The 24,226-nt window shown below is 41.8% G+C and overlaps 1 protein-coding gene across 1 annotated transcript; it reads right to left on the reverse strand.

Annotated features, from left to right (window-relative positions):
• Positions 1-8,995: 8,995 nt before the first annotated feature.
• Positions 8,996-23,997, reverse strand: gal3st4 (galactose-3-O-sulfotransferase 4). The gene is made up of 7 exons (XM_064939023.1): positions 23,674-23,997; positions 22,108-22,227; positions 15,474-15,624; positions 15,210-15,356; positions 11,784-11,904; positions 11,282-11,484; positions 8,996-10,190 (listed from the first exon to the last, which is right to left on the reverse strand). The coding sequence occupies exons 1-7, from the start codon at positions 23,694-23,696 to the stop codon at positions 9,465-9,467; spliced, it is 1,491 nt and encodes a 496-aa protein (XP_064795095.1). The 5' UTR covers positions 23,697-23,997; the 3' UTR covers positions 8,996-9,464.
• Positions 23,998-24,226: the final 229 nt, after the last annotated feature.

Raw genomic sequence — 24,226 nt, forward strand, 5'->3', positions numbered from 1 at the left:
TGTGCAGCATAGCAGTGCAGTGCACTCCAGTACAACTAGTCGACCACAGAGAAAAAGAGCTGCATTTTTAAACTAGGCAGGAGTATTCAACTGCTGATAAGTGGAATTAATTAACAGAGGCCCAGATAGCAAGCCTTTCTCTCACCATTCAGGTAGACCCAAATAATCCCCCAATACATTTGAAATTGTTTTTCACCCTACGTTGTAGCTAAATAGTTAATGTATTATTAAAAACTGTGAGCTTGTTTGACAATGAAGGAAATAACACTTGATCTTGTGAGTTGAAAATCCTGTTAATCCCATTGTAAAACTTAATAATGTGATCAATTTACAACAAAGGCTAGAGAGATTTGAAATGTCTATTTCAATCTTAAATAGATATGCCACTCAAAGCCACACTAGGATCACAGACAAAAGCTTTGGTCAGGAAATATTTGCTTTTATTTCATACAATTGAAAAAAAACTATGAATGAATGCACACAGACAAATACCAAGGTTTCAAACCAAGTATAAACAACTTCAAGTAAGAAAAAAGATAGTGATACAATAAATATGTTTTGCTGAAATATTACCTTCGATGTCTACTGAATGTATGCTCTCAAGTATGGTAGAATAGTCCCAATTTAAATGAGAATACAATTCCTATCAATCCAGTTTAAATGTTATGTTTTTTTTAAAGTACTTTTGTATTCCCTCGGTTTACCCTAGGAAATATTTCCTTGGTTTACCCATACAAAAGTATTAAATCATAAGGATATCAATTCAATCAATAATACTCAATGTTGGAGGGACAATGTATTTAAGTTTACATTTCAATGTTTCAAGACCTTATTCCACTTTTAAGAATGATGCCCATTTAATGTTTTTTTTGAATGGCTGTGAGAAATTTTTGTGAAAAAAGAGAAAAGAAGATTCCGTGATTCCAGGTGAGTATGCTTCAACTCGACATGAGACAAGAACCCTTTATTTCAGTAGTGTACAGTACCATTCATTCTCAAACAGAATTAAGTCAATAGTCCCATCAAGTCAATAGGGGAGAGGTCAACAGAAAAGTATTATTATCACAGTACCATAGCAATCCGCACAAGCGAGAAATATGCCTTCAGACTAGCCTGTGAGGCAGCTCAGCCTCCAAGGATGATGTTTAACCTACTCAATCCAGAGTTGGTTAAACATCAGTCTGGCAGGCAGAGCTGCCTCCAAAGCTACTTGAAAGTAGTAATCCCATCACTTCTATTTGTAACATGTTTTGAGCAACAAAATGAAACTTTCTTACAATATTGTCAGTATATAAATGTGTGCACTGCTTTTAATGTGCATTGTGTGTGTGTGTGTGTGCAGTGGTGTAAAGTACTTAAGTAAAAATAAAGTACAACTTTTTTGTAAACTTTTCTATACTTTTACTTCACTTACATTCCATACATTTTCCCTGACACCCAAAAGTAATCATTACATTTTGAATGTTTAGCAGGACAGGAAAATGGTCCTATTCACACACTTATCAAGAGAACATCCCTGGTCATCTCTACTGCCTCTGATCTGGGGGACTCACTAAACACAAATTCTTAGTTTGTAAATTATGTCTGAATGTTGGAGTGTACCCCTGGATATCCATTAAAAAAACAGGAAATGTGGTTGGTAGGGGTTGGTAGTCCAGGGCAGAGTTCATAAGGTACAGAGCAGCAGTCTCAGGGTCGGGGGCAGGCAGAGGTCAGTAATCCAGGGCAGAGACAAAAGGTACAGAACTGCAGGCAGACTCAGGGCAGGCAAAATGATCAAAAACCAGGAAAACTAGAAAACAGGCTCAAGGAAACAGGTGTAAGCCTGCCTGCTGTTCTAAAAAACACTCTGGTAGGCTTGACAAGACAAACTGTCAACAGACAAACAGAGAACATAGGTATAAATGCACAGGGGATAATAGGGGAAGATGTGTGACACTTGGAGGGGGGTGGAGCCAAGCCCAAAGACAGGTGAAACAGAGCAGGGTGTGCCACTTTTACCAGGTGAAGCTGGTTGAGAGAATGCCAAGTGTGCAAAGCTGTCATCAAGGCAAAGGGTGGCTACTTTGAAGAACCTCAAATATAAAATATTTTTTGCTTTGTTTAACACTTTTTTGGTTACTACATGATTCCATATGTGTTATTTCATAGTTGATGTCTTCACTATTATTCTACAATGTACAAAATAGTAAAAACAAAGATAAACCCTTGAATGAGTAGGTGTGTGCAAACTTTTGACTGGTACTGTATATTTTAGCAATTACACTTACTTTTGTATTTATATTTAAAAACCAAATACTTTTAGACTTTTAGTCAAGTAGTATTTTATTGGGTGACTTTCACTTTTATTTTTGATTAAGGTATCTTTATTTTTATTCAACTATGACAATTGGGTACTTTTTCCACCACTGTGTGTGTGTGTGTGTGTGTGTAGTTGCATTCTTGTCATTCTTTTAATGCATACATATTTCATAAACTTGTGGTAACTTGGGTCAAGTACCATAAATGTTTTGTGTTTTTGTATTAATGTGTAATATTGTTAATATTATTATAAAATAATTGGGATAATCAACATAATTAAATGGTGTATCAATGTATGTGTGTATGTTTTCATTGGCTCTTGAATGTTTTGAAAACAAAAAATGAACAAACAGTGAATTCCAGTCATTTTTTTTACACTATTTACCTTAAAATAAATACAATATATACAACAATATTTTTTTAAAGTAACGATAAATACAGCAAGCTATCATTTTTAAAGCCCTTTTTCCGAAATGTACTGTTTTCTAAGGCAAGAAATAGCTGTTTTATTAGTGTTTGTTTGTTTGTGAAATGGTTGTTGTTCCTGGATGGTACATTTATTTGAGTTTGTAATGGATTTTGTAACATGTTAAAAATGATTACATATTCTTGAACAATCAACATCTTCTTTTTCTGTTAAAACCTCCATCTCTGTGACTCTTGATCAAGACATTCAAAAACGACAAAAAATAAACAAACATGGAGGCAGCGAAATGGGCTCTAGGTTAATACACCCGCCATAACTGTAGTTCATAAGGATGTAAAACATAGAAAATGCAGATAGATAGACACAGTGAAAGAGATAGCAGTTGTTTTAACTTCCACATTCTATGCACGTTTTGAATCAAACAGTTAAAATACATTTTTAAACATATTTCAGTTATTCCCAGGGCATGAAAAATTTTGAAACGGAAATGTGTGTTTTCGTTGGACAAGTTCTGGTAATGCCTCCTCCATTTCAAGACAATTTCTTCAGTTTTCTACTGAACATGATCATACATGTTGTTAGCCATAGACACCACCGATATTGTTTAAAAGACAGTCACAGATTCTCTACAAAAATCACAGCTTGTTCTGCCAAAGACATTTGTACCTTTGTGTACACGTTTTATACTGATTATTGATTATTATATTTAATCAATATTGACATCCTGGTACTTAGAGGCATTGCTATTGCCTGGTCCCAGATCAATTTGTGCTGTACAGCCAACTCCTATGTTTGTGAGTTACGATCATAGGACTGGCTAGATAGCAGAGACAGATCTGGGCCCGTATTTATCTCGTCTCAGAGTAGGAGTGCTGATCTAGGATCAGGCCCTCCCTGTCCACAATGATCGGATTAAGTATGATCTAAATGATAAAACACTTTGAGACGCTTGATACATATGGCCCGTGTACCATTCATTTCCACACCAGCATATGACGTAACTTTATATGCGCTCCATGGTCACCTGACACCACTTGCGCTGCCTGGCTGGCTGAACCACTGGGACCTGTGAGAGTGCCTTTCAATGAGCTTCCATGACTCACACTTAAGCTGTCAAGCATGACGGAGTACAGTGTGTGCGTGTGTGTGTGTGCAAGTATCTGTGTGTTAAATGTACTGTATATGTACAGTGCCTTGCAAAAGTATTCATCCTCCTTTGTTTTTTTCCTATTTTGTTGCATTACAATCTGTAATTTAAATAGATTTTTATTTGGATTTCATGTAATGGACATACACAAAATAGTCCAAATTGGTGAAGTGAAATGAAAAAAACTACTTGTTTCATGAAAAACAAAAACAAATAACAGAAAAGTGGTAAGTGCATATGTATTCACCCCCTTTGCTATTAAGCCCCTAAATAAGGTCTGGTGCAAACAATTACCTTCAAAAGTCACATAATCAGTGAAATAAAATCCACCTGTGTGAAATCTAAGTGTCACATGATCTGTCACATGATCTCAGTATATATACTGTTCTGAATGGCCCCAGAGTCTGCAACACCACTAAGCAAGGGGCACCACCAACCAAGCGGCACCATGAAGACCAAGGAGCTCTCCAAACAGGTCAGGGACAAAGTTGTGGAGAAGTACAGATCAGGGTTTGGTTATTAAAAAATATCAGAAACTTTGAAGATCCCACTGAGCACCATTAAATCAATTATTTAAAAAATTGAAAGAATATGGCACCATAACAAACCTGTCAAGAGAGGGCCACCCTCCAAAACTCACAGACCGGGCAAGGAGGGCATTAATCAGACAGGCAACAAAGAGACCAACGATAACTCTGAATGAGCTGCAAAGCTCCACAGTGGAGATTGGAGTATCTGTCCATTGGACACCTTTAAGGCATACACTCCACGGAGCTAGGCTTTACGGAAGAGTGTCCAGAAAAAAGCCATTGCTTAAAGAAAAAAATAAGTAAACACGTTTGGTGTTCGCCAAAAAGCATGTGGGAGACTCCCCAAACATATGGAAGAAGGTACTCTGGTCAGATGAGACTAAAGCTTTTTGACCATCAAGGAAAACGCTATGTCTGGTGCAAACCCAACACCTCTCATCATCCCGAGAACATCATCCCCACAGTGAAGCATGGTGGTGGTAGCATCATGCTGTGGGGAGGTTTTTCATCGGCAGGGACTGGGAAACTGGTTAGAATTGAAGGAATAATGATAATGGATGGCGCTAAATACAGGGAAATTCTTGAGGGATACTTGTTTCAGTCTTCCAGAGATTTGAGACTGGGGCGGAGGTTCACCTACCAGCAGGACAATGACCCTAAACATACTGCTGAAGCAACACTCAAGTGGTTTAAGGGGAAACATTTAAATGTCTTGGAATGGCCTAGTCAAAGCCCTGACCTCAATCCAATTGAGAATCTGTGAAGTGACTTAAAGATTGCTGTAAACCAGCGGAACCCATCTAACTTGAAGGAGCTGGAGCAGTTTTGCCTTAAAGAATGGGCAAAAATCCCAGTGGCTAGATGTGCCAAGCTTAAGGAGACATACCCCAAGAGACTTGCATCAGTAATTGCTGCGAAAGGTGGCTCTACAAAGTATTGACTTTGGGGTGGGTGAATAGTTATGCATGCTCAAATATTAATTTTTCTGTCTTATTTCTTGTTTGTTTCACAGTGTCGGCAAGTGGTCGGCATGTTGTGTAAATGAAATGATACAAACCCCCCAAAATCTATTTAATTACAGGTCGTAAGGCAACAAAATAGGAAAAAGGCCATATTTTTGCAAGCCAATGTATGTACACACATGATGTACAGTATATGTATTTAGTATATGTATTCACAATTCCACTAATATCATCAAAATCAATAAATCATAGCATGTTTTTGGGCTCATTTAATTGCTTTTACCTGACAATGTATAATCCTGAAAAATAATGTTAAAAGTGCCATTTATATTCCTAAAACATACATTTAAAATGATACTGTTGCTGCTTCCTGTTGTCATCGTTTTTTGACTCATGGCCAAACTGGTTTTTGATGTCCAAATTCATAATCAATACGTTGAAATACGTTGTGATATTTTGAAGACCAATACATAAGTTACTCCCTCCCTGTCACACTTGTGTTCAGATGACTGCTAAATAAGTACCTTATGAACTGCACACAGACAAACATTTACCAATCTTGTTCCCAAGATTGGAATTGATTAGCTTGTTTTACTGTACTCAATATCAAGCGCAAATTAAATCGCTCACGTCGATATTGTATTGAAATCAATGGAAGTGGGACAACAACCGCGGAGACATGTACTGTCTGCACTTTTCTAACAGACAAACCTCAATGAACATGGGTATACTACATATATGTCGATAGATGGCAACTTTTCACAGCCATTTATCAACTTTATTGATAAAGTTTATTTCGGTAGATGGCCATTGGCCAATAAGGAAAAGTAAACAGCACTATTTGGACTGGACAATTTCAGTGAATCACCACCTCACATTGAGGTTGGCTTTCATTTGAATGATAGCATAACCCTCAAATCCACTAATTACTGTGAGGCCACTGGTCCAGTGTCTATGCGGGTCCACACTTTTCAGTGTTAAATTAGCACACCGCTTAGTGTACAGCCTTATTTCCATATTTCCCAGAGTGCCTTGCCTATAACTGTAATTGTTTGTGACAGAGACATGGTTGTTGCATTCATCCATTTAGTGAGATCCAAAGCGAAAATGTGAAGATTAAAATGGTATTATTTAACACAATACAACAAGGTTTTAATAAGGCTTTATTTTGAGGGCCTTGTTTTAGCCCAATACAGTAGCCTGAAACTCGTGGTTTTCAGGCCTGCAAGTCACATTAAGATAATGGCTTGCAAAGTGATGAGTAATTCCTATTGGAATCCAGACAGACTGGTATATGCAACATTTTAAATTCTTATTGACCTGCAACCTGCATTGAGAATGACTGCCGGGTTGGGAAGACAAAGATATCAGAAATATGATAATAATGGACGTTGTTTTAGTTTAATACTGGTTATTAACACCAACACTGGGGTTCAATTACACCAAATAGTTTTAATTTAACACCGGAATCAACACTAGAAATGTTACACTGAAAAATCAAACACTCGGTAACACTGGCCCATTTGCTGTGTAGCTCGCATTTAACACCCGCATTGAGTCAGGGAAATACTGTGTATCCAATATTACTATATCTATTGAAAGCCACACTAAAAAGGTTCAAAGTCAGACATGCTAGCTATCCATTCAACCACAGTGCTTCAGTTCAGATACAGTACATTACTGCTGTACACTTCGGTCCTTATCAAAGTACCATGAGTTAACTTAAGAGTTTTCGCTCCTAAATCCCACCTTGGAGACATCACAGTTAAGCCTATTCTGAGACTTACTGCTCTCCAATGCTGGCTTCGTATCAGTGGAGGCTGGTGTCGCTTTAAATTGGAGGACAGGCTCATTGTAATAGCTGGAATGGAATGAATAGAACAGCATCATGTGTTTGATATTGATGCTTTCGTTGCATTCCAGCCATAATGGACTACATTTTTTACTCCGGACACACTGTGTTCAAAGCGATGGATTCCATTCCTATTCTCAGTCAGAACATGCAACTCACATCAGGTGGGAATCATTCCTCTCCCAGTATGTGGCTATGGCTGGCTGCCTGGCTGCTGTCATATCATTATGCCGTCTGTGTTAGCGTTCAAGAAAGGTAATAGCCTAGTTATTTTTCAAAAAACTAAAACTGACAGGCTGAGTTTTTGATCGTGCAGGAGACGACAGTGAGGGGGAAAAGTATTTGATCCCCTGCTGATTTTGTACGTTTGCCCACTGACAAAGAAATGATCAGTTTATAATTTCAATGGTAGGTTTATATGAACAGTGAGAGACAGAATAACAACAAAAAATCCAGAAAAACACATGTCAAAAATGTTATAAATTGATTTGCATTTTAATGAAGGAAATAAGTATTTGACCCCCTCTCAATTAGAAAGATTTCTGGCTCCAAGGTGTCTTTTATACAGGTAACAAGCTGAGATTAGGAGCACACTCTTAAAGGAGTGCTCCTAATCTCAGTTTGTTACCTGTATAAAAGACACCTGTCCACAGAATCAATCAGATTCCAAACTCTCCACCATGGCAAAGACCAAAGAGCTCTCCAAGGATGTCAGGGACAAGATTGTAGACCTAAACAAGGCTGGAATGGGCTACAAGACCATCGCCAAGCAGCTTGGTGAGAAGGTGACAACATTTGGTGCGATTATTCGCAGATGGAAGAAACACAAAAGAACTGTCCATCTCCCTCAGCCTGGGGCTCCATGCAAGATCTCACCTCGTGGAGTTGCAATGATAATGAGAACGGTGAGGAACTACACGGGAGGATCTTGTCAATGATCTCAAGGCGGCTGGGACCATAGTCACCAAGAAAACAATTGGTAACACACTACGCCGTGAAGGACTGAAATCCTGCAGCGCCCACAAGGTCCCCCTGCTCAAGAAAGCACATATACATGCCGTCTGAATGATTCAGAGGACAACTGGGTGAAAGTGTTGTGGTCAGATGAGCCCAAAATGGAGCTCTTTGGCATCAACTCAACTCACCGTGTTTGGAGGAGGAGGAATGCTGCCTATGACCCCAAGAACACCATCCCCACCGTCAAACATGGAGGTGGAAACATTGTGCTTTGGGGGCGTTTTTCTGCTAAAGGGACAGGACAACTTCACCGCATCAAAGGGACGATGGACGGAGCCATGTACCTTCAAATCTTGGGTGAGAACCTCCTTCCCTCAGCCAGGGCATTGAAAATGGGTCGTGGATGGATATTCCAGCATTACGATGACCCAAAACACACGGCCAAGGCAACAAATGAGTGGCTCAAGAAGAAGCACATTAAGGTCCTGGAGTGGCCTAGCCAGTCTCCAGACCTTAATTCCATAGAAAATCTGTGGATGGAGCTGAAGGTTCGAGTTGCCAAACGTCAGCCTCGAAACCTTAATGACTTGGAGAAGATCTGCAAAGAGGAATGGGACAAAATCCCTCCTGAGATGTGTGCAAACCTGGGGGCCAACTACAAGAAACATCTGACCTCTGTGATTGCCAACAAGGGGTTTGCCACCAAGTACTAAGTCATGTTTTGCAGATGGGTCAAATACTTATTTCCCTCATTAAAATGCAAATCAATTTATAACATTTTTGACATGCGTTTTTCTGGATTTTGTTGTTGTTATTCTGTCTTTCACTGTTCAAATAAATCTACCATTAAAATTATAGACAGATAATTTCTTTTGTCAGTGGGCAAACGTACAAAATCAGCAGGGGATCAAATACTTTTCCCCCTCACTGTATGTTGAACGTAGCAGTTGGACCACCAAATCTAACTTTCTTTCTCGATCAGAGAAGCAGAATTTTTGAACGACATCTGGCCAACTGAATGCAATGCAATTCCGTTTCAAGTCCCATTAAAACACATCCACAGCAATCATAAAGTCCGCATGAACACGAAATAGAGTCATAACCAGTCCAAAGTTCATCCAGAAGAGAATGTACAGTAGAGGTGGGTTGGGAGGAGAATGGGTATTCATTTCCAACAAGTCTCTTGAGTACTTTAGTAATACTCATGAGTGCATGAGTAAGAGTACACAGGCTCAGTCAGCGTTCTGTCTTATCCATTCTCTCAAGGCAGTGAATTCTGGATGGAAAACTATTTTATCTTCCCTTTCCCTCCTCCTCCTCCTCGTAGCAATGTCTGGTTACTATTATTATTATTACTACGAGATAACCGACTCCTGTCCTCCCCCGTCCCCCCTCCTCCTTCCCCCACCCCCAGCTCTCCTGTCCTGAGTTGGGAAGAAGGGTCTTTCCTCAAGTAGGCTCCCCCAGCAGGGATAGCCGGGGCCTGGGCTTGGGCAGCCTGGGGAGCAGCCCTGGGGAACTGCCTGGCGTCCAGCAGGTCCTTATACTGGATCTCTGGCCTGATCATCCTCAGACAGGACTGATGAGTAGCGTTGTCCAGCCCAGGCTGGAGCTCATATCCCAGGATCTTCACCAAGCCGCTCTGGAAGGGCCTGATGGTCTTGTCGCGGATGCGGCTGGCCTCCACAGGTCTCCCGCCGTCCCTCAGGCAGGCCCGGGCCAGCACATCCCGGCGGGTACGGAGAAGAGCGACCTCCTGGTCCATCCTAATTCTCCCGAAGCGATCCACCTCGTTCCAGAAGGAGCGGTTGAAGGCCTGGTAGAGGTGCCAGTCCAGGGCGTTCCACTCGCGGAGCTTTAGACGTTGGCCGTCTGTTAGAGCCAGGGTGGGGGGCTGCGCAGCAGCCACTTTACCCACCCAGGAGCTGCCTCCGCTGGGCTTCTGCTGGCGGGCGTTGAGACTGAAGGAGACGATGGCGTCCAGCGGCCAGCAGAGGGCGTGGCGCAGCAGGACCTGTATTCATAAAGCGTAGGTAAGAGAGTGCTGATCTGGGATCAGGTACACCTTGTCCATTAAATCTTATTCCCTGTATCGAAAAGGCAAAACATATCCTAGGTCAACACATTCATAAAGCTTCTCAGAGTAAGAGTGCTGATTTTGAATCAGGTAATCTTATTCACTCAGGCAAAATGTATCATAGATCAACAATCCTAGGCTGAAACACTTGATACATATGGCCCCAGGACCTGTATTCATAAAGCGTAGGAAAAGGAGTGCTGATCTAGGATCAGGTCCACCTTGTCCCGTGAATGTAATATTATCTGCTGTATCTAAAAGGAAAAACTGAACCCAGGGCCTGTATTTATAAAGGGTCTCAGAGCAAGAGCTAGGGTTATAGATGTGTCACTGCAACCTTAAAGGTCCTAAATTATGTCACCATTGCCCTTGATTCTAAGCAATGATGTGCTGCTATTTTTATTGACTTGGCCAAAGCTTTTGATACGGTAGACCATTCCATTCTTGTCGGCCGGCTAAGGAGTATTGGTGTCTTTTGAGGGGTCTTTGTACTGGTTTGCTAACTACCTCTCTCAAAGAGTGCAGCGTATAAAGTCAGAACATCTGCTGTCTCAGCCACTGCCTTTCACCAAGGGAATAACCCAAGGCTTGATCCTAGGCCCCACTCTCTTCTCAATTTACATCAACAACATAGCTCAGCCAGTAGGAAGCTCATTTATCCATTTATATGCAGATGATACAGTCTTATACTCAGCTAGCCATTCCCCAGATTTTGTGTTAAACGCTCTACAACAAAGCTTTCTTAGTGTCCAACAAGCTTTCTCTGTCTTTAACCTTGTTCTGAACACCACCAAAACAAAGTCATGTGGTTTGGTAAGAAGAATGCCCCTCTCCCCACAGGAGGCCTTTTGCATTTTGGTAGGCCATCATTGTAAATAAAGAATTTGTTCTTAACTGACTTGCCTAGTTAAATAAAAGTTAAATGAAAAAAATAAAAAAAAGAGTGCTGATCTAGGATAAAGGCCACCTATGGCTAAATGTGTCTGCAAAATGGCATATATTACTATATATTATAATAGTATATGTACCATGGATTGGTCAAAGTGCTCAGAGACCAGGATGAGTTTGAAGGCGCGTCGGACGGCCGCCTCGCCTCTTCGGGCCAGTGCGGTCGAGAAGTTGGCGTTGTGGTCCAGGCCGAAGTCGAACCAGAGCAGGTTGCGGGCGTAGTGGTTGTTACGGAGACGGGGGTCGTAGTACTTCCTGGGGTTGTCGGCGAAGTCTCCCAGGCCTGTCAAATTAGATTAAGGTTCAAATTAGATTAGAGATGACATTGAAATTAGATTAAGAAAACTTTAACCTCAATGAGGTAATTCATTTTGCAGCATACAACCTCAATGTAGATTAAAAAAACTGATTCCCCAGACACAGATTAAGCCTACTCCTGAATTAAAAATGCATGCTCAATGGAGAATCTCCAATGAAAGTGCTTTTGAGTACCGGACTAGGCTTAACCTGTGCCCAAAAAGTAACAGAATAGCAGACATACATGAGCATTAAACAGTGGAATAGAATGGCTACATGATGTACCTTTGGCCTTCTTGAAGGCGGGGGCGACAGCTTTGTAATAGGCATAGGACGACTCGGCCAGCGCTACGGGGTCACGCATGATAGAGAAGTAAAAGGTGTCCACTGGCATCACCTTCTCTACCTGGAGGACCACAGAAGAAGAGGTCAGAGGGCCAAAGGTCATGGGGAAAGAAAACGAGTGATGGAGGCCATAGTCAAACTGTTTGAATGACTTGAAATGACCCAGTACACCGTATAATTAAAAACATTGAAAACTGTTTGATTGGATGTAAAAAATGTAATAATGAACTAAAGAATGGATATAAAAATATGAAGTTAGGTGACGCACACTCTTCTCTTCATTGCAGTATAATGCCTTTACTTCATCAGGGACAGGGTGGCACTTTAGCTAATGTTTTAAAAGGCCTTTATTACAACCTCTCACCTGCGGTTATTTGAAAATGAAATAATCTCCAAAATATCGCTATTTTCAAAACAAGCCATAGAAAATTGGTTGCAATTTCAGTTTAATCCACCAGGAAAGACAGAACACATATTACAACAATATGGTTAAACTCAAATAAACTAAATTATAAAATAAACATTATTTTGGGAATAAAAAAAAACTAACAAAAGTATAATCTTTGTGAATTATATCAAAAATAGGAGTGGTGGAGTTATGTCACACATGCAGCTAACAAAAATATATGGAAATGTCTGCTCTACCCAAAATTTCTACCAACTGATTGCAGCATTACCGCAAAAGTGGAAAAGGCAAGTGGAAGGGGGGAAAAGTAAGGAACTTGTCGGTCAGCCCTGCATTAAAGACTTAAATTGTTTAAAGGAAATTGTGATAAAAACAGTATACCAGTGTCATTTAAGGACCCCAAAAAATGACAGCTGTGCCATACAGATTGCAAAATTGTTGTGAAGAGATTGTCGATGTACCGCTTCCATGGCACATGGTTTATGAACTGATACAAAATGTTCAATTTAAATTACTATACAATTTTTTTTACAACCAATAGAATTTATATATATATATATATACAACCATCCCAGCTCTGCAAATTATGCTGCAAAGAAACAGAATGATTCGATAATTTGTTTTGGGTCTGTCCATATATATGCATCTTTATTTTTGGTCACTGTCAGTTGAGGACTTGTGAGGCGTCTGTTTCTCAAACTAAACACTCTAATGTACTTGTCCTCTTGCTCAGTTGTGCACCAGGACCTCCCACTCCTCTTTCTATACTGGTTCGAGCCAGTTTGCACTGTTCTGTGAAGGGAGTAGTACACAGCATTGTACGAATTCTTCAGTTTCTTGGCAATTTCTCGCATGGAATAGCCATAACCTCTCAGAACAAGAATAGACTGACGAGTTCCAGAAGAAAGTTCTTTATTTCTGGCCATTTTGAGCCTGCAATCGAACGCACAAATGCTGATGCTCCAGATATTCAACTTGTCTAAAGAAGGCCAGTTTTATTGCTTCTTTAATCAGAACAACAGATTTCAGCTGTGCTAACATAATTGCAAAAGGTTTTCTAATGATGAATTTGCCTTTTAAAATGATAAACTTGGATTAGCTAACACAACGTGCCATTGGAACACAGGAGTGATGGTTGCTGATAATGGGCCTCTGTACGCCTATGTAGATATGCCATAAAAAATCTGCCGTTTCCAGCTACAATAGTAATTTACAACATTAACAACATCTACACTGTATTTCTGATCAATTTCATGTTATTTTAATGGACAAAAAATGTGCTTTTCTATCAAAAACAGGGACATTTCCAAGTGACCCCAAACCTTTGAACGGTAGTGTATATGGGGAATTGGAAATGATGCAGCCAATTACATTGATAGAAGCCACAATGTATCTGCAATATTAAAGCAGATCTAGCCCCTAAAGAAAATAAACAAAATATTTCAGAAGGACTAGTAGGAGTGTGTGTGTGTGTGTGTGTGTGCAATGAGTAATGTTTGCGAAGTTGAAATCCAGTCTTTGATGTTTTCTAACAAGTATCACACACACACACACACACTGAAGGGGTACACCCCTTCAAATTAGTGGATTCAACTATGTCAGGCACACCCGTTGCTGACAGGTGTATAAAATCGAGCACACAGTCATGTAATCTCCAAGGACAAACATTGGCAGTAGAATGGCCTTACGGATGAGTTCAGTGACTTTAAACGTGGTGCCGTCATAGGATGCCACCTTTCCAACAAGTCAGTTCGTCAAATTTTGCCCTGCCAGTTCTGCCCTGCTAGAGCTGCTCCGGTCAACTGTAAGTGCTGTTATTTTGAAGTGGAAACGTCTAGGAGCAACAACGACTCAGCCACAAAGTGGTAGGCCACACAAGCTCACAGAAGGGGACCGCCGTCAAAATCATCTGTCCTCGGTTGCAACACTTACTACCGAGTTTCACCATCTGGCAATCCAACAGACGAATCTGGGTTTGGCAGATACCAGGAGAACGTAAAGTTTGTTGGAGGGGGAAAAAATGGTCTGAGGCTGTTTTTCATGGTTCGGTCTAGGCCCCATAGTTCCAATGAAGGGAAATCTTAACGCTACAACATACAATGACATTCTAGATATTTCTATGCTTCCAACTTTGTGGCAACAGTTTAGGGAAGGCCCTTTCTCTGTTTCAGCATGAAAATGCCCCAGTGGACAAAGCGAGGTCCATATAGAAATTGTTTGTCGAGATCGGTGTGGAAGAACTTGACTTGCCTGCACAGAGCCCTGACCTCAACCCCATTGAACACCTTAGGGATGAATTGGAATGCCAACTGCGAGCCAGGCCTAATCGCCCAACATCAGTACCCGACCTCACAAATGCACTAATGCTCGTGGAAAAATGGAAGTCCTTTCCAACATCGAGTGGAAAGCCTTCCCAGAAGAGTGGAGGCTGTTATAGCAGCAAAGGGGGGACCAACTATATATTTATGCCCATGATTTTCAAATGAGATGTACGACGAGCAGGTGTCCACATACTTTTGGTAGCTAAATTGCTCCATCCTGTTGAAACGTTCACGTACAACTGTTACTGTCCTTTTCTTTGCCAACAACAGAAGCAGTTAACAAATCACAAGGGAACCTGCCAAACTTAAAAAATACATCATCAGCTCCATGAAAATAGTAATCTGTGTTAAACTAACGCACAACATTTTTTAAATAATATTCTGTTTGTATTCGTTTTTTTCTCCCTTTTGTCCTATGATTTTGTTTATTTCCTCAATAAATAATAGGCCAACGTGTAAATATAGAATACAAAAATGTCCTCACATGCACATGAATATAGGAAAAATTACAGTACAACTGACCTTGTGTCTTGCCCTGTTAATGGGTTTGTTTGTTATTTTTTTGCTGTTCAAAAACCTCAATAAATACACATTGGAAGAAAATAAAGAAATACACAATTAATAATCTAAAGCACGTACCTCTGGTTTGTTGAAGCGCATGTGGTTTCCCATAATGCTGAACTCGGCCACGTGGGGCCCTCTATAACCTTTGACCCTGTGTGCGTTGAAGGGGAGGGGGTAGCCAAACTGGTACCCCAGAGGCAGGGCGAAGAACAGATCCCTCTCCTAGAAGAACACGACTATGGATTTGAAGCTGCTTTCAAAGAGTCAAACAAAATCGTACAATATAACATAAAAATAAGTTTGCTGGAGGAAAGCCAAACGGAAGATGAAGTAGTCTACCTCTCCGTATCGGTAAAGCATGTTGAGAACAGTGCTGCTGGCTGTCTTGTGGGTCTTCAGGAACATGACGTGGCTGTGGGGCCGACAGGAGCCCAGAGGCGGGCCCTGGCCGTCGGATGAGAACAGCGACCGCGACCTGTCCTGCTGGAGGCTACATGAGGGGAGGGGGAAAAGATGATCATTTCAAAATGGTTCAAAAATAAAAATATTTTTATGCAGTTCCACATGTGCACTGAGAGGAATAAATGTAAACGCATGCAAATTGGCCCATAACTCTGCCTATCCAACAACATAGGCATATGACTATACATTCTTTAAGCAGGGTTCATATAGACAAGGACCTCAATGTTATACAATTGTATAATTTACAGTTGAAGTCAGAAGTTTACATACACCTTAGTCAAATACATTTGAACTCCGTTTTTCACAATTCCTGACATTTAATCCAAGTAAAGATTCCCTGTCTTAGGTCAGTTAGAATCACCACTTTATTTTAAGAATACGCTCAATTAGTATTTGGTAGCATTGCCTTTGAATTGTTTAACTCGGGTCAAATGTTTCGGGTAGCCTTCCACAAGCTTCCAACAACAAGTTGGGTGAATTATGGCCCATTCCCCTTGACAGAGCTGGTGTAACTGAGTCAGGTTTGTAGGTCTGCTTTCTCGCACAAGCTTGTTCAGTTATGCCCAGACATTTTCAACAGGATTGAGGTCAGGGCTTTGTGATGGCCACTCCAATACTTTGACTTTGTTGTCCTTAAGCCATTTTGCCACAACTTTGGAAGTATGCTTGGGGTCATTGTCCATTTGGAAGACCCATTTGCAACCAAGCTTTAACTTCCTGACTGATGTCTTGAGATGTTGTTCAATATTTCCACATACTTTTCCTCCCTCATGGTGCCATCTATTTTGTGAAGTGCACCAGTCCCTCCTGCAGCAAAGCACCCCTGCAACATGACAATGCCACCCCCGTGCTTCACGGTTGGGATGGTGTTCTTCGGCTTGCTAGCCTCCCCCTTTTTCCTCCAAACATAACGATGGGCATTATGTCTAAACAGTTCTGTTTTTGTTTCATCAGACCAGAGGACATTTCTCCAAAAAGTGCAATCTTTGTCCCCATCTTTACCCCCTTTTTTTACCCTCCTTTTGTCTCCCCAATTTCGTGGTATCAAATAGTTAGTAGTTATATATGATATAAATCAACTCGTACAATTTATGGAATATACCTATGATCCCCCTTCTATCTTAATATAATGACATGAAACAAATTGGCAGATCATTATCAATGACTTATCAACAGCTGTAACAAGTTGTCCAGTGTAGGAAATCCTCACTGGTACCCTAGTTTATAGAAAGACCCATATAAATACTGTAGTTATTTACTGGACACACTTCAGTTGGGTCACTCTAGAAGACAACACGGACCGGGTCACTCTAGAAGACAACACGGACCGGGTCACTCTAGAAGACAACACGGACCGGGTCACTCTAGAAGACAACACGGACCGGGTCACTCTAGAAGACAACACGGACCGGGTCACTCTAGAAGACAACACGGACCGGGTCACTCTAGAAGACAACACGGACCAGGTCACTCTAGAAGACAACACGGACCAGGTCACTTACCATGCTTTTTTCTAAATACAGTTACATTAAAAAAATGAGCAAAGGGGCTGCGTGACAATCCACCGCATTTGCCTATTTCAGCCTTCGCATCTATGATGGAAGGTGGCCAAGCTACAGCAGTTTTTAATCAGACCATGAGACATCCCAAAAAATCTGTCTTCTCACGAAAACGCTTGTCGTGTCCAAACGGTTTGACCTACAAACTTTATGTAAAGATGAGACTCTCACGAACATGATGGGGTTCTCCGTTTTGCTCTACAAACCCCCATAATGCTAAGTTAAGGCTACCAAGCTTGCTAGGACAGAACAGATACAACTTCAATTAGCACAGAGGTGTGAAGTGAGAGGTGTCAAAGCCTTTGAGCCCAACAATGGCAGGAGAGTCTCACAGCCTACCCACCCAAATCCAGAGGCCTTTGAAGCCCCCTCCCACTGTTCAGAGACCATCCGCTGGCATTTTCTACACAGAATCTGCCTCCAGAAAAAAGCTTCTCCCATGTGGGTGGGACACTGCTGCTTGGATTCCAATTGGTGATCTGTTCACTGTCTGCCCTGGCCTGTCTCCCCCTGTCTGGTACAGGTACCCCCGCCACACTTCCCCCCTCTCTCCCGAGCTTTCGCTCAACTCCAGCACACAAGCACTGTTGGGGCGAGTGACTCTGAACTTACAATGGCTAGCCCCAAGTCGTTATATTTTTTTCTTGTGCTTTATGCTATTTGCCTCATGACTCCTACATGCTGATGACTATGAACTTGCTTGTTTACCCAACCGTGGGACAGACTGTTTGTTCCCACACTCGGGACTCTGGCTCTCTATTGGTTACGCGGACTCTTGGCCTCCCATCCTATTCTTACCACCTCTCGCCGGCTTTATATTCATATTACATGATGAGATTGCTGTACAATATGATCTTGTTGCCATCTAATGCATATTCAAATGTCATAAATCAACACTGAAAAACTATCCCTGTCCTCTGCCGTGCCTTGATTGTATTACTGCTGATGATATCTGGAAATGTGCATATACACCCTGGCCCATCTACTGTTGCTAGCCCCAATTCTGACTTGTGCTCTGATATCTGCTTCACTGATTTCTGCTCTCGTAAAAGCCTGGGTTTTCTGCACGTTAACACTACCTAAAATGGATCAATTGTGATTAAGGAAGAGTGTTTTCAACACTAATGTTAACCTTTCTAGTTCTAACCTTTTTCAGCAAGACAGATCTGCAGAAGTTGGTGGAGTGGCAAACTTTACCAAGGAACACCTTCAGTGCTCGGTTGTCTCCACCAAGTCTGTCCCCAAACAATTTGATTTGCTGGTTTCAAGCATTAAACTTTCAAATAGCTCTTTGTTGACTGTTGCTGGTGGTTATCGTCCTCCATCAGCACCGGCCTGTAACCTACCTGCCCTAAGCTCTCTCCTGACCCCTTACACTACGTCTGAATTTTTCCTGCTAGGTGACCTAAACTGGGACATACTTAAACCACCTGACCAAGACCTAAAACAATGGGACTCCTTAAATCTTTCTCAGATTACTACCAATCCCACAAGGTATCACTCCAAACAACCAGAAAAGGCTACTCTCCTTGACGTGTTTTCTGTAATGACGTTAGTGATGACTGTTTTACAGCCTGTCTTCGTAATGGCTGCTCAGTGAAAGGACCTGTCCGGATGCCATAGATGCTTGCTAAAACACTAATGAGCAACCCTTCCTTCATGACCTGGTCTCTGTAAATTGGAATAGAATCAGCTTGATCCCCTCTGTTGAAGACGCTTGGACCTTATTTTTTCATATTTTCAGTGGTATTGTTAACAAACATGCCACCATAAAGAGATTTAGAATTAAAAACAGGTTACTGCACCTCAAGAATTCCATTTGGCGAAAGGCTCGGCACACGCATACTCAGGCTGACTGGCTCGTGTTCAGTCAAATGAGAAATAAGTGGTCTCAGTCTATCCAGGAGGCCAAAGTTAGTTACTTTAAGGAGCAGGTCTCTCTTAGTAGGTCTAACCCCAAGAAGTTCTGTAAAACGGTTAAAGACCTGGAGAATAAACCCTTCTCCTCACATCTGCCCATGTCCCTTAATGTTGATGATGTGGTTGTTACTGACAAGGAGCACATGGCTGAGCTCATAATTACCACTTCAATAAGTCAGGATTCCTATTTGACTCAGCCATGCCTCCTTGCCTGTCCAACATTTCCTCACCTCCCACCCCTTCTAATGCAACTACCCCGATGCTCCTCCCTCTTCATCCCCTACACTACTACAAAGTTTCTCCCTGCAGGCGGTCACTGAGTCTGAGGTGCTAAAGGAGCTCGTTAAACTTGACCCCCCAAAAAAAAACATCTGGGTCAGATGGATTAGACCCTTTCTTCTTTAGTGTTGCTGCCCCTACCATCGCCAAGCCTATCTCTGACCTTTATAACCCGTCTCTACTCTCTGGGGAGGTTCCGATTGCTTGGAAGGCAGCCACGGTGCATTTTTTATTTAAAGGGGGAGATAAAGCTGATCGTAACTGTTATAGGCCCATTTCTATTTTGCTCTGTTTATCAAAAGTGTTGGAAAAACTTGTCAATAACCAACTGACTGGCTTTCTTGATGTCTGTAGTATTCTTCTGGTATGCAATCTGGTTTGCGCTCAGGTTATGTAGGTGTCACTGCAACCTTAAAAGGTCCTCAATCATGTCACCATTGCCCTTGATTCTAAGCAATGTTGTGCTGCTATTTTAATTGACTTGACCAAAGCTTTTGACACGGTAGACCATTCCATTCTTGTGGGCCGGCTAAGGAGTATTGGTGTCTCTGAGGGGTCTTTGGTCTGGTTTGCAAACTACCTCTCGCAAAGAGTGCAGTGTATAAGGTCAGAACATCTGCTGTCTCAGCCACTGCCTGTCACCGAGGGAGTACCCCAAGGCTCGATCCTAGGCCCCACGCTCTTGTCAATTTACATCAACAACATAGCTCAGCCAGTAGGAAGCTCACTTATCCATTTATATGCAGATGATACAGTCTTATACTCAGCTAGCCCTTCTCCGTATTTTATGTTAAACGCTCTACAACAAAGCTTTCTTACTGTCCAACAAGCTTTCTCTGCCTTTAACCTTGTTCTGAACACCACCAAAACAAAGGTCATGTGGTTTGGTAAGAAGAATGCCCCTCTCCCCACATGTGTGATTACTACCTCTGGGGGTTTAGAGCTTGAGGTAGTCACTGCATACAAGTACTTGGGAGTATGGCACTGTCCTTCTCTCAGCACATATCAAAGCTGCAAGCTAAGGTTAAATCTAGACTTGGTTTCCTCTATCGTAATCGCTCCTCTTTCACCCCAGCTGCCAAACTAACTCTGATTCAGATGACCATCCTACCCATTCTAGATTATGGAGACGTAATTTATAGATCGGTAGGTAAAGGTCCTCTCGAGCGGCTAGATGCTCTTTAACATTCAGCCATCAGATTTGCCACCAATGCACCAATAGGACCCATCACTGCACTCTATACTCCTCTGTAATCTGGTCATCTCTGTATTTCTGTCACAAGACCCACTGGTTGATGCTTATTTATAAAACCCTCTTAGGCCTCACTCCCCCCTACCTGAGACACATACTGCAGCCCTCATCCTCCACATACAACACCCGTTCTGACAGTCACATTCTGTTAAAGGTTCCCAAACACACACATCCCTGAGTTGCTCCTCTTTTCAGTACGCTGCAGCTAGCGACTGGAACGAGCTGCAACAAACACTCAAACTGGACAGTTTTATCTCCATCTCTTCATTCAGAGACTCGATCATGGACACTCTTGCTGACAGTTGTGACTGATTCGCGTGATGTATTGTTGTCTCTACCTCTTGCCCTTTGTCTGTGCCCAATAAGGTTTGTACCATGTTTTGGGCTGCTACCATGTTGTCCTGCTGCTGCCATGTTGTGTTGCTACCATGTTGTTGTCATGTTGTGTTGTCATGCGTTGCTGCCATGCTATGTTGTTGTCTTAGGTCTCTCTTTATGTAGTGTTGTGGTGTCTCTCGTCATTTTATTTTAAATTTTTAATCCCAGGCCCCCGTCCCAGCATGAGGCCTTTTGTGTTTTGGTAGGTCGTCATTGTAAATAAGAATGTGTTCTTAACTGACTTGCCTAGTTAAATAAAGGTTAAATAAAATAAAATATTAAAAAGTGTCACGGGACTTGCTTCAAAGTAACCCATACAAATTAATCGAAGTATGGAGGTAGTTTTGTGCCAACCAAAATAAGGGGTAAATATGTGTAAAAAAAAAAAAACTTAAATATTTCTTGAATGTCCTGGATATTGGCCAGTCACTTCAAAACCTTATACCTTATTATTTATTTTTTGACTGTCTTTTTTGCCATCTATGAATGTGTTATTCAATGTGTTTCCAAGGGATATAGTAGTTAAGGACAAATTCAATATTTCATTAAATACTTTTTAAATATATATGTTTTATAGTTAAAGGGGTCCTAAAATTAAAAATCATATAGCTAAATGATCGATTGGTATGATCATCTTAAAACAATTCCATATGTTAGCTTAGTAGAACCCAACAACAGCTTAGACTTTTAGAGGTTATTAATGAACCAAGACGTAACATACAGTACAAGATAAGTCTCTATAATGTAGGTGCTAATACAAAGTATTTTTCTTCTTCATTGTTTTGCTGATGAAAGCAATATGAAAAAAAAGAGAATGGTGCAAATAGCAAATTCGTAAAGGTGCAGGTGAAAGTTCACTGAACACAACATATTGCTGTATTGGTTGTTCCTATACTGGTTAAACACTGGTCATGGACTGGGATAGGAAAGTTGATTCTATTCTCTGTTGAAGAACAATAGAATAGAAAAATACATTGTTTTTACAAAGAGCTGCAGAGTAGCTATAGCCTGATCCCACAACTGTTTGCGCTTTCTTGCCAACTCCAACGCTCATTGTCAAACAGGAGTTTGCAAAGACAGCAGGAACTGATCTGGGACCATGCTAGGGTGGAGGACCTCTGACCTTTTGTTGAAGATGACCCCCAGTAACTGTCCTGCGAAGGCGATGGCCACGAACACCAGCAGGGCCTTCCAGAGCCACATGGGCCCCACCCGATAGCGCCCCAGCCCTAGCCGCATCCTCCTGTGGAGATGGAGAGAATTATAAATATTATTGTTAATTATTTAATGGTCCAGAGCCACATGTGCCCCAGCCGCATACTCTTTGTGTGTGTGAGAGAGAGAGAGACAGAAAGAGACAGAATTGCATGGGTCACCAAGCAAATATGATATAACACACCAAACTAATATAAGGGTTAGGTTCAGAGACACGTAGGCCCCAGCCGCATCCTCCTAGAGTGGGGCGGGAGAGGAAGGAGAAGGGGAGAGGGTATAAAGAGCAAGGGAGGAGAGATAGAGGGGAGTGGAAGTGGGACAGAGAAATAAGGAGAGAGGGAGGAAGGGAAATAGAGGGAGGGAGAAAGATAATTATGACTTGAGTGTTGTGATGACCAGTGAGAAGCACCAGTATCATCGAGAAACATTCTCAGAGTATGACGTCAGCGAACACAGTATGTAAACAGAACAAGGAATAATTGACCTAAACAACAAGTCTATAGAGGGTAGAGGAATTTCATGAATTCATGTGTGTGTGCACACAATTTACTCGCTCTTCATTGATGTGTTTGTTTACTTTCCTCTACTTGGCAGGGGTACAGTTCCTGAAAATAGTGGAAGTAGGCCTATAGAGTACTTCTAAATAGGGGTATCTGGTTCAATGCAGTATCATATGTCATCATAGGAGGAATTGGTTTAGCGGTATTGTAACGATATCCCTGTGCTGTGCAAACCTGTCAATGACTCTTTCAGCCACAACAGTAACAGGCATTGTACTGCTAGATAGCTTGCTACAGTTCTAGCCTACTGTCCCACTGTAATGTTTGTGTCACAGTAATAACCTCTTCTGCTGTGTGCTATAATGCATTGATTTATTGTTATAATAAAATGATGATAAAGACGAAGATAGTGGGTGGAAATATACTTCAATGTTCCCAGATGTTCAATCAAGCACAAAGGTTTTTCGGGCTGAGCGGAGGCGAAGCTGAAAACAATAACCACAGACAAGAACAGCACACTGCTGATTGAAAATTAATCTTTCTAGTTAAACCACAGAATCGTAACAGACAGAGCGAAATCACGCATTTCAGTTTGTCACTCAAGTGAGCATGGTGATGAGGAGTCGACCTGCTAGTAAGCAAGCAAGCCAAGCCAAGCAAATGCTTAACATAAGTTACATTGTGAGACGCCCCGATAAAATTATATAAATTGAACGCTCAATGAAGGGTATAGCCTAAGGAAGATACATTATCGCACGAACGTGGGGCCCTTAGTTTGGTGGGATTCTCCTTTCAGTAGACCGACCGTAATAAAACAACCACCGCTGTCTGTCTGCATCAATCTCAGCTTCGGTTTCAATGAGAAATTCAGAGCCTTGTATCTATCAACCTCCCTTGTCCGATTCCGCTGCTGGCTCGGATTGCAATGCAAGCCCCGTCCCGGTCTCGACTGAACACAAAATCGGTGTTCTTACCTCGCTCTCCGTTTGAAAGCCATGATAGAACCGGGCCGGTTGCGGTTTCCGTGGCGTGTTGCAGCGATTGGCGGCAGCAGGAGCCACCGTGCATCTCGAAGGCACGAGCCCTGGCCGTGCCTTTACCGAAAACCCACCGATCAAATCAAGCCATCGCTATAGATTAACGAGTATTATTGTCTTCTGTATAAAATTCCGGAGGTTTTGCTTAACGATTTTAGGCTACCGTAGGCTGCTACGTGACGCCCTCACAGTGCTGTTTTGTCAAGCTGCATTCCCTTTTATTATTGCGCCTTTCCCCTCCTGGCTAGCTGCTCCTTCAGGTCTCTGGGATAAAACAGGTTTGGACGGAGAGAAAGGGGTTGGCTTTGTGAGCGTAAATGTTTATGTGCAGGAGGGGGGGGGGGGTTGTGAGAGGCGGGGGAGTCACACACAAACATACACAGGCACAGCACACACAAACACGAATGCTGCGACCAAAAAAGTCGCATTAGCGATTGTTTGACTTGACAGTGCAACACACATTTTTAATTGGTTGCCAGGGTTCTAGTGA

Source organism: Oncorhynchus masou, chromosome 27 (assembly GCF_036934945.1).
Source record: "Oncorhynchus masou masou isolate Uvic2021 chromosome 27, UVic_Omas_1.1, whole genome shotgun sequence".
NCBI classification, from domain to species: Eukaryota; Metazoa; Chordata; class Actinopteri; order Salmoniformes; family Salmonidae; genus Oncorhynchus; species Oncorhynchus masou.